Source organism: Carlito syrichta, unplaced genomic scaffold (assembly GCF_000164805.1).
Source record: "Carlito syrichta isolate Samal-C Ts95f unplaced genomic scaffold, Tarsius_syrichta-2.0.1 Scaffold314111, whole genome shotgun sequence".
Lineage (NCBI taxonomy): Eukaryota > Metazoa > Chordata > Mammalia > Primates > Tarsiidae > Carlito > Carlito syrichta.
Genome location: NW_007258207.1, coordinates 703535 through 715377, shown reverse-complemented (window position 1 = coordinate 715377; position 11843 = coordinate 703535). Strand labels below are relative to the sequence as shown.

The window sequence follows — 11843 nt, the reverse complement described above, 5'->3', positions numbered from 1 at the left end:
ACTTTTCTTGGATGAATCCATGACACCTCATTGTGGAAGACTGTCTTTTTGGGTTTATAATCTGAATAAAAGTACAAAGTACGGCATGCTAGTCAGAGTGGTGTCTGAGGCAAATACTGATATGGCTGCAACTTTCAGCTGTATTGTGAAAAAGCTGACAATTTAGAAAAGACCATTTCACTTGTGTTTAACTATAGACATTTGTGGCAACCAGCTTCAGTTTTTTTTTTTTTTTTTTAATTTTCACCCTCTTTCAGTATTAGGAAAGTGAAAAATTTGCCAGTGGCGAAAGTGTTAACTTCTAATCTTACTGTTCTTACTTAATGTATAATCATACCCAGGGGGACTAGCATGAAGGTCAAAACCAGTTTAAGAGGAAAAACTCCATCTCTAGAGTGCAAATAAGCAATGACAGACTGGTGTTTAACAGTAAATCATGTGAGGCTTCCTCAGAAAGATACACATGGAATTTTCCTCGGCTTTATCCAGGGTTATTGTTTATTATTGTTAAATTGTAATAACTAATAATTACAAATAGATATTTTCCATTTGGGTTCAAGTAGCTATTCCATAGAGGTAGGCCATATGAAGACATTTTTCCATTTTTAGGTTTTTCCATACCTAAGATTAGGCAGTGCCGTTGAAAATTCTGGAGTTAAAAGTTAATTGTCAGCTTTGGGGGTAATTAAAAAATTAAGTATTCTGAAGCTAAGTTATTCTAAAATCTGATCAGTTAGACTCAAAGTAGATATACTTAAGGCATAACAATTTGGATGTTAGACTAAGTTCAAGGGAAAATGCTTGGGTTAAATCCTTTAAAATCATCTAAGGTTGATTCCATGTCATTAAGTCAGGATAGCTCACTCACCCGTGCCTATATTAAATTTCTTTTACCCTATGACATGAGACAGTAACCACAACAAAGGGAATTGTTTCCCTCTAAGCCAAGTCCTTCAGAGAGCTAGGGGCTTGAGCATTAAGAGTTCAAGACCTTTGCATATGTCTACTTCAACATTGACCCAGACAAGGAACTGCATTGTTCATTTAGGGATAGACATGATTTAGAGTGTTGATGCCAGGGGATAGGCAGGATGATTAATAGACAAAAGTGGATTAATTGACTACTTATCTCAGTTGATTAGAACATGGGAACTCTGGGGAAGCCAAAGGAACAGATCTGAATACTAGTACCTTCTGGGGCTCTCTTAGTCATGTTTTGTCACCAAAGATCTCAACTCAGATCCAAACCAAAGTATTTTGAAAATGTGTATGATTGGTCATTTGGTATATTAGACATAGCACATGAGCGTACCTGGGTAAAATCCATGACCAATATTACAGAAAGTGTGCTGAGTTAATGAGGCTTTATATGAGTGCTAATGTCTAGACATCTCATTTAGCTCCTGGTCAATTTCTCACTGCAAACCCAACTTCATAAACCAGTATGGCCAAATGGAGAATTGTGGTTAATATTATTAACATATATCCTGAAGAAATGCTGTCATCTCGCAGAGGAGACAGAAAACATTGCATTATAGTCATGTTTTTGTTTGTCTTAATTTGTTCTTTTTTTGTGGTTGTGTATCAAAGTGAGTAAAAGTTGAATCTTTCAGTGGTTCTGGTCAATGAGTTTTCTTTTGACATTTTCTGTTCTGTGTCTTTTTGGGGTATAGTGCTTTAAAAAGAAATTGAGGTGATGCCTTATGAAACAACCACTCTGACTTTTTTGTGGAGTAGAAAGGGAGCCTACTGTTAAATGGAGAAACAAGGCATCATCTTTGCTGAAATGCAACTCTGCAGCCCCATCTTGACATGTCTCAACATAGAATTTCAGAGTTTTCTTCCTTTCATTCTATCAATTTGATGTTTAAATGATTTCTGTGGGGGGACTTTAGGCTTAATCAGATTCTAGGAATGGAAAGGGAGTCATGAAAGAACCACAGTAGTATTCTTTGGTTTGTCTGTGAGTTACCCATTAGTATTTCTGTGGAATGTGACATCTCTCTGTCTCTCTGTTTTTTAACAGAATGCTATGAACCTACCTCCTGACAAAGCCAGGTTACTGCGGCAGTATGACAATGAAAAAAAGTGGGAACTGATTTGTGATCAGGTAAGAAATAGTGATGCTTTTATCAAGAAAATGATAAAGAAGAGAGCCAAATTTCTCTCCTAAATATGTTGGACTTTATACAGGAGATGCATGGAGTTCTGTTTTGTGACACTTTGCCTTCATGTTTCTTATCACCAAAGGGAAAGCTAGAAAATGTCTTATTTTATTACTTTAATTCTTTCCTTTATTTTCAAACATTTTGTGGTTAGATTATCTGGGAAATCTGGTCAAGAGGGTGAGCCAAATTTAGATAATCTTTTTCTCTATTTACCTTACATAGCAATGCTGCTGCTTGAATTATGCAGGTCCTCTATTTTAATTGGCTTTCCTATTCATGTAAATCAGTTTGTATGCATGCAGAAAGGTGAATTGTTTATGAATAAATATTGCTTAGGCTGATAAAATTATTTCAGATTTTAGCAGTTTTCCAGCTGTTCTTATTTTATCATTGACTCATAACAAATTCAGACTCTTCAGACGAATATAAAATAAAAAGTGAAATTCTCTTTTTTCTTTCTCTTCACCCTCCAAATTTTACACCTTAGGGATCCACTGGGAAGACTTTGAAGTATCTCCTTCCAGCTTCTTTTTTTCTGTTTCTGTTTTTAAAAAACAAATTGAAACAAAATGATTACAGACACACGCATATGCTCTTCTGCATCTTAATATATTTGCCTGCATGTGTATCTTTACCGCATTCTTTTCAATGGTACTCAGTATTCCATTGTAATTTGTACTAATTTTTGGCACTTTGCTGCAGGGCTAGGTACAGGTTAATCGTAATCCTTGGAGGGATTACTTTCTAAAGTAGGGAATAGTCTCTGCATATTAACTCTTTTATTTTGTGCCATGTTCTTCATGGTGGTTGTGTACCCACACCCCCTCCCATTCTAAACATTTCTGGCAGGTGTTATAATTCCTTCTAACACAGGTTCCTTGGGTCTCTTCTGTGGGGACAAATTGTGTCAGGGGAGCAGAGGGTTTTTTGCCTCCTATAGGTGAAATGTTCATGTTCCCTAAGAAATAGATGCCCACAGCTTACGTGAAGCTTTGGAAATACGTCTTGTATGTTGTTTTACCTTAGTTCCTAAACTAAAACAGCAATAGAATGGTGGCATATCTACCCTCTTTTTTCCATACTGTGTGTGATCACCAAGAATAGGTAGAAACTGAAGAGGAAACTTACTACTTATGTGACTGTGATGCAAAAGAAAACAAAAATTTGCTGACCCTTATCTTTTCTTGAGACTCAATTTCTTTTTTAAAAAATTTTTATTTAAAAGATGTGGGGTACAATTCAGGGTTAGGTATACAAATGGTCATTGCACATGTAAAGTTTGGGTGAGACTTAATTTTTAATGAGTGTTATCTAAACCTATTATTGCAAGGAAGAATGATTTTATAATGTCAGTGAAAAAATATAATAGGAATAATTAGTATAAAGGAAAAGTAATCTTACAAATGAGGGAAGAATAAGAGGGGTGAAACATTTGAAAATTTAACAGGTTATATGAGAGAAAGAGAACAGAGATAAAAGGAAAAGACTGGCTACCTCTAGGTGGTCATTTGTTAGCATAATGTGGGGCTAACTTTCCTTCCCTTCTCAGACTGGCAGTATTCACTGGCAACCCTGCTCCTTCCTGGCTTTACTGTATTATTAACTTTTGTATCTTAAATATGCCAGAAAGAGAAGACTGCTGTTGATGGAAGATTTCTAACAGCTGCATTCTCTCTCAGAAAAAATTGATATCGTGGTTTAGGGGATCTTGAGGCTGAGAAAGGAGCAAATTAATTATCTAATTATGTTTCTGATTTTCAAGTCCTTAAAATTAAAGTTATTATTGTCCTTACTGTCAATATGCCAGGATATTTAGCTACTTGATTTGTTTCTTTCTGGCAATCACTTCTGCACATCCTAGAAGGTGTCCTGGGGGATTTGTTAACAGTAGTCAAGAGTATGAATACTATTGCCAATAGCCAGCATACTTAGTAAGCAGATTATTTAAAGAGCTTTGTGTCTAATCTTGAAAGCAGCCATATTTGTTAGTATCTCCATTTGACATAAGGGTAAAAGTGAGACTTGGGCATTAAATCATTTGGGTCACATAGCTGTTAAGTGGTGAAGTGGCCTGTGTAGTCTGATTCTAGAGAGTGTGGAGATTCTGGTATCTCTTAACCACTCCTCTCTGCTGCCTTCCTCATAAGGTGTCAATGTGTGAGTGATATGCTAAAAATAAATTAAAATAAGGGCTATCTTTGTTTCAGACTTGCATCCTAGCATGTTTTCCTAGAAGGAAGAGAAAGCGGGGAGTTGAATTGCAATTTCAATTCTGAGCCTAACCTATTTGTATTACCACTATGATGAACCACCACTGTGGGTTAACCATTAATTGTTGTGAAAATTGTGGCCTGCAGAAAACGAAACTTTTTGTCACACATGAGTAATCCATGGGTGTGTCATATGTGTAAATATCATCTGTCCTATATATATCTGTAAGGGAAAAGATAACCATGAGCTGGATACATTCATAATGTGCCATTCATATGATAGTTACATAATGCGTTGATGTTTATTGATTGACTGTTTATCTTAATCTACTCGACACATGGACCATTCTGTATATGTCTTTGGTACGTAGCCTAGATCTGTCTGCAGTATCTAACCTGATTTACAGTCAAAATATGCTTACTTTTATGATTTTATTGAAATGAAATATTCAGGATAGGAAAATTTATAGAGACAGAAACTAGTTAGTAGTTACCAAGGACTGGGAAAGGGGGCATGAGGAGCATCTGCTGATAGGTACAGGGGTTTCTTTTTGGGGTGATGAAAATGTCCTGGAATTACATAGTGATGATAGTTGCACAGCCTTGTGAATATACTAAAATTGTACATATTACAAGTGAATTTTATGTATGTGAATTTTACTTCATTTGAAAAATAAGATACCTGCTTTTGCAACAAAGATAGAGAAAAAGAGAGGAGGAGAACTTAAGTAATGATTTGTTCGTGTGGCTCTTCTTTGGATCCCAATTTGAACAAAGTAATTATAAAAAGATTTCTTGAGAAAATTGGAGCTGTTTGATTAGTGACTAGATTACTCCAAGAAATTATTGTTGATGTTATTGGGTTTTATTTGTGATTATATAAGAATCTGTCTTCATTTTTAAAGAAATGTATATTGATGTAGGGATGATCTGATATGACTGGGGTTTGCTTTAAAGTACTTCATCAAAGGAAAACAAAAGAAAAAGAGAAATATAAGAAATCTGGAAAAATCTTGATAGTTGTTAAATCTTAGTTTTGAGATGTGTTGAGGATTACTACAGTATACTCTCAACTTTTGTGTATGTTTGAAAATTCATTATGGAAAAATTAAAAAATAAAGGTATTTGCTGTTTAATGATCTTTATTTTCCCTCATCTACAGAATGTAGCTAATATTAACATCCTTAAATTATTTTGAGGATTGCATTCTTTAAGAATATAGAATAATACGTGACATATACCAGATATTTAAAAAATTGTGTGACTTGTCTCTTCTGCTGGAGAGCCCAGATAGTAAATATTGCTATCATTATTATTTTTGTTTTCAACTTGTCCTTAAAAGATTCAGGGGAATTTATTCTGTCAGATGTTTTTATCTGTATTTATTGTGTCAAATTATCATCTGTCAGCCAAATATACTTTATGTTTTGAATACATATTTTATGATGCCATAAAAAAAGCCTCAGGTATCTATTTTTCAGTCTGGGAAAATATGAAGGAAAATCTCTTATTAGTGATTTCCCGCCCTTGATGCTTTGAACATAAACAGTGTATTGGTTACAAATGTTAGTTATATTTGTTTTTAAGCAAATAATACAGATATGTTATTTGTTATCTAGGATGCATATTACAGGCAAGGTTAAAAAGTGATAGGTAATACTAAATAAATTTATATATTAAATAAATTTATTTACTAAAAGAAGTATGTAAATGTATGTGTTGGAGAACCTATGGAGAAATTATTTCAGATTTTGGTTCCATGAAAAATTATCAAATGGACAATATGAACTGTGGAACTGGTCATGGTTCTTTTTTTTCTTGGCTGCTAGAGTGCTCAGAGCCAAATTTGTGGCCTGCCCTCACCAATTATGCAGTATCTTAAAGACATTTTTTATTGAACAGCCTCATCCATGGCTTTGTCTAATTTTTCCTGCCCACTTCTTCCCTCCACACCGCTTTCTTTCTTCACTTAAAAAAAAAAAAAGAAGTATATGAAGTTGTAAGCTTATGTAACTCATCTTTTTGAACAAGATGAATATAAAATAATATTTTGGCATTACTAAGAACAAAGATTGTACTTGCAATGATAACTAAACTGAAATATTCTCTATGTTGTAGGCATTCTGCAAATCAGTGCATTGAATATGCTCCACTTTTCTCTAAGGAAGCAAATATGGAGTGTCAAAATAAATATTTTATCATGATTTGTCTTAGGAGAGTCAATCGACTTGACTACAATTCATCATTTAATTTGGTCACCAAGTTTTTAATACTTTTATATGGTAGCATTAATCTGTCACTTTGTTTTGTAAGTATATATGTTTCCCTCAAAAGGGAGTTCCTTTAGAGTTTAGGCCATGTGTTATTTGTGTTTCTCCAACAACTTGCTTAGTGCCTGAAACAGAAGAAGTGCTTATTGAAAATATATTGAATGAAAGAAATAATGGCTAAATGGTATATATATTTGGGACACAATGTGAAGGAAGCTTACATTATTGGCAGAGAAGATAGAAGGGAGAGGAAGGTAGGTGGCCTGGGAGACTAAGCAGGTATAGTTTGCTTGTGGTAAGTGAAACTAAACTTTATTGCTCAATTCTTGAAATTACTTTAAAGAGAGAAGGAAATCTAGTGTAGCCATGAAGGTGTCTATGTGGACATTTCTGCAAGACTCCATCTCGGCTACGTCGGCTGTGTGGAACGGTAGTGACTTCAGTTCTTGGGCTAATTCCAGGGGCAGGATCAATGTGTGTGATGTATATGTGTTTAAAATTGTAGTAAATATACATAACATAGAATTGACCATCTTAACCATTTTTAGGTATATAATTAAGTGGTGTGAAGTGCATTCATTTTGAAGATAAACATTTTAAAAAATGAGTGATGCTGATTGGACGTAGATTCCATGAGCTACTTCCCAAATTTAATTAAATTAATCAAACCCCAGAGAGCTTTCTATAGTAACAATATTCCAAAAATACCCCTTGGTCCTTTCCTAGATTCTTGCATAAATATGAAGATGATCTGAGCTTCTAGAGGGTCTCAAAGATTAAAGTAATGTGGGAGAATTTTCTGAGTCTGGAGGGAGTGGGGTTCTGGAAGCCACAGAAGGGAGATTTTGCTAGATTTTGGGTGGTGTGAGGTGTATCCCAGCGTAACTATTTCTGTGTTATAGTAACGAGCAGAATTCCCATGAGGACATTCATCCAAGGACTCTGTGGGGACACTAGGCAAATTTTGTAGTGTGAGATGACAATGTGAGAGTAGAAAGCTAGAAATGTTCAGTTCCTTTGATAACTGCAAGTAAAGCTCCTCAAACTGCCTAGCTATAAGAGCTGGTATTTATACTTATGGAAAGAGAGAAAGCCCCTTGCTCTCACTCATGCGTCAGTTTTTGGTGCAAATCCTGTCTTATGCTGTACCTTTTGGCTTGGGACCTTGGTCATTTCCCACAAGTGTAGAGTTCTTAGCACAGTAGATACTATGGATAATTGCTGGGTTTAGGGAGCTTTAGTGATCCCTAATGTACTTAGACTTTCAGATCATCATGTCTGGAAGGGTTGTTAGAGGCCATTTATCCCAAGCCACTCTTTATTTATTTATTTTTTTATTGGAAAAGTTAAAGCATACTTGTCAAGAGGAGCCTGCCAAGTAAGGTGAAAGTCCTGTTGCCTTTCCTGCTCTCCAAATTTCTCACTTTATAGACAGAGAAACTGAGGTTCACAGAGCATAAATGACTAGGTCAATGCCAAAAGTGAAAGAAGAACATCTACGACGTGTGACAATTAAGTTTGTGAACTTATCCTAGGAAAATTGCTACATACCTCATTACGAAGTATCACTGCAGTCACCTTTGGAGTATTCTCCTTGGGAAGCTATATGCTGACGCTAGTGCCTTGTCCACCCATCAAAACAGTGTTGGAACTCTTTTTCTGGAATGGTCAGCAGAGCTATCGTTGTATTACACTTGATGTCCTCAATGTCATCAAAATGTCTTTATCTTTAGGTAAAGAAAAAGTCACTGGGGGCCAGACCAGGTGAATAGTGAGGGTGTTCCAATACTGTTATTTATTAACTTGCTAAAAACTCCCTCACGGATAATGCTGTGTGAGTTGGTGTATTGTCGTGATACAAGAGCTCTCGGGACCACTTTTGCACATACTTTTCTCATGCCAAGATTTTCATTTAAGATTTTCCTGTTTCTTTCTCAGCATTTATTTGGTCTACTGTGTTTCCCACAGTTGGCCGACAATTTTGTTGCACAATTCAATGAATTTTTGCAATGTTTTCATCAATTCTGCTTGTTACTGGCCGTCCTGACTTTTCTTCATCAGTGATGCTTTCTCTCCCCTCAGAAAAATCCATTTAATCCATTTGTACACTGCCATTTTCTCTATTTTCTTCATAGCATTATCCCCATTAACTTGGACTAGCATGTCGCTGATTTCACTTTCACTCTTGCAAGTTTAACAAGAAATTTAATGTTTGTTCGTTGCTTTAATTCAAGCTCCAAAAAAATCAGAGATATATTTTCAATAATATCAATTGGAATCTATTTTCTTAAAAAATTAAAGAGCAAATATATCTCTGATTTTTTTGTGTGTGTGTGACAGCACACAAAAACATGCAACAACAATAGTGAATGCCACTCAGCAAGACACCACCACACGTTGACACTAACATAGCTGTGAGACACGGATATATCAAGGTTATGAAACCTTACCAAGTTATTTGTACAGTGCTGCCAACAGAAGTGCACAGTGGCAAGTTTGCGAACTTGATTGTCAGGCCTTGTATTTCCAAACTCCTGCCAGAAGTTTTTCCAGTTGCTGCCTGCTAAACTAGGGACTTGGAAACAAACTGCTGAAGCAAAAATTTTAGTAGGTAAGGGGCTGTCACCAAGGTTTGGCACTGTGGCTTCTCAACTGATTTTGGGGAGATGCCTATAGACCTTACAGGTGGTGAGAGCTTGGTTCATAGCTGGATGATCAGATGGAAGTGGTTAGTCAAAGAATTCAGACATTTTCAATGTACTGATGCTGATGGGTGTAGATTCTATAAACCTATAATCCAATCCAGAAGGTGTTAGAGGTGCTACACCTAAACTAGGTTAGAAAACTTTCTTCTGGATGTGTTGGTGCTGATTGCCTGGTTGGTTATTTTCTGGAGTCATTTGGCATGGCTGGACTTTGCTTCCTGATGGCTGGCCATTGCTTTACATAGTAGCCTTGTGAAAGGGACTGGGGGAGAGTGGAGATGGAAGTCTCTCCTTTCTTCACTTGTTCAAAGTGATAGGGGAGAAGGGAATTTTAAAAAACAACAATGAAAGATGAAAGTGTAAAGGTGACAGGAAATTATACTTACTTAGACTCAGCTGCCTGTCTTAAGCACTTCAGGGAGGTCAGATTGCAGCCCTCAAGGCTTGGCATGGGTCCTGATCCAGAAAAGGGAAAGCCCTCTGCTGCCCCTCAGCCAGAGCTGTCAGGCCAGTGCCACTAAGGCACTCCATTACACTAAGACACTCCATTGCCCTATGATACTTCATTATTCTCAAAGTGAGAGTTGCTCTCTTGTTTTCAATACAGCTGACTTATACCAACCACTTAAATATATTCAGTTATTAAGAATATAATCATAGCCGGGCTCGGTGGCTCAGCCTGTAATTCCGCGCCTTTGGGAGGCTGAGGTGAGTGGATTGCCTGAACTCGCGGGTTCGAGACCCGCTTGGGCAGGCGAGACCTCATCTCTACAATAAATCAAAAAATTAGCCGGGTGTGGTAGTGCGCGCCTGTAATTCTGGCTACTCGGAAGGCTGAGGCGGAAGGATCGCCGGAGCCCAGCAGGTCGAGGCTGCAGTGGCCGGGACTGGCCACTGTACTCCAGTCTGGGCGACAGAGTGAGACTCCAACTCAAAAAAAAAAAAAAAAAAAAGAAAAGCAAGTTTCTTATTGAATAACTTGCATCAGTAGTTAAGCCTATTTGCCACTGGAATCAATTTTCTTAAAAAGTTAAAGAACATATATAATCTCTGGTTTTTTTTGATGTTCATATATATATATATATATATATATTTGTTTGTTTGTTTTTTGTGAGCCAGTAAGAGTTCTTCCTTGCCAAATAAGCAAATATTACTGGATACTGATGAATTATTTCCTGTTATATTCTAGGTAATGGAGGCTTGTCCTGTGAGCGTCAGGGGTAATAAACAAGTAGTGACAATGATGGGGTTTTTATAGCCTACTTCAGTGTTGGTGGTTGCTATGTTAGAGTCATTTGAACAGGCATATAGAGTAGAGACTGTGGGGAAGTTGAAGGAAAAGATAATAATAATAAACTTCCCCTTCACCTTACTCTCAGATTTGAGACTTAGTCTGCCTTTAGATGTCCCCAAGTTCCTGGCTTTGATTGTGCATTTAGCTACACTCACTTTGTTCTTGTTTCTTACTCCCAGCTGTTGGGAGAGCAGACAGCCATCTCCCCCTCCCTATCTTCTTTTCTCCTCCTATCCTCTAGTTAACTGGCATTTTTACTATACTTAGTATTGTTTGATGTTAACTGTTTACATTTTTACTGTGTTTATTGAAAGGCTAATTCTAATTCTGTGGTTTATTGAAAGGCTGTTCATTTTTAAGACTATTCATTTGAAGCTTTTGTGACTTGCTTAATTCTTTTCAGCTAGTATTTTTTGACCGTTAGTAGTTTTCTCTTAATGTTTTGATATTTGATCTTCCCCCTCTATGTAATTCTTCTTTTGTCTATGCATTAGTCAGATTTTTTGTTTGGTATTTGTTTTCTAGTTTACTTTTTAAAAAAATGGTCTATACCTTATAAAAATGTTTCTCTTGTGTCCAAATAAGGTCATCACAATTAAAATGAATAATTCCATAATAGCTTCTATTGCCCAGTTATAGTTCCTAATTTTCCTTAAGATGTTTTTTCTACTTGGTTTGCTCAAATAAGACTCTAGTACAGGATCAGTCACATATTGTATCTGACTGTTTTGTTCCTTAAGTCTTCTACCTGGAACAGACTTTTGCTTGTGATGCTCATGTAGTGAAGATGCTAGACAAGTCCTCATAGAGTTTTGCTTTCTTCATACCTGACTGTTTTCCACTGGTGTCTTAGCTTCTGAACTTTCAGTTAACTAGAAGTTAGATTTAAAGTCCTGACAGATGTTGAACATCTTTGTCAAGATTATTATAGGAGACAAATGATGTCTGATTGTCCCACCATTAGGTAAGACTGGCCAGTGGATCAGGTGACAACCTGATCTTTCCTTTGTATAATTGTGGTTTTCTGTTTGTGCTAGAAAGGAGTATGTATAGTGTTACTTTGGCATTATGCATAATGGGTACCTATCAAACTTGTGCTTAATGCTCTAAAACCAATAGATCTTCTTTTGCCCAATCAGTTTTATTAGGAATTAGAAAAATATGATTTTCTAATTTCCTTTCCCTTTATTAATCTA

The 11843-nt window shown here is 36.3% G+C and overlaps 1 protein-coding gene across 1 annotated transcript in view; it reads left to right on the top strand.

The window, feature by feature from the left end:
• Positions 1 to 2032: 2032 nt before the first annotated feature.
• FMNL2 (formin like 2) overlaps positions 2033 to 11843 on the top strand; it is a 144578-nt gene continuing 134767 nt past the window's right edge. The window contains 1 exon segment of the mRNA XM_021719068.1: positions 2033 to 2110. Coding sequence (XP_021574743.1) covers positions 2033 to 2110 — 78 coding nt within the window.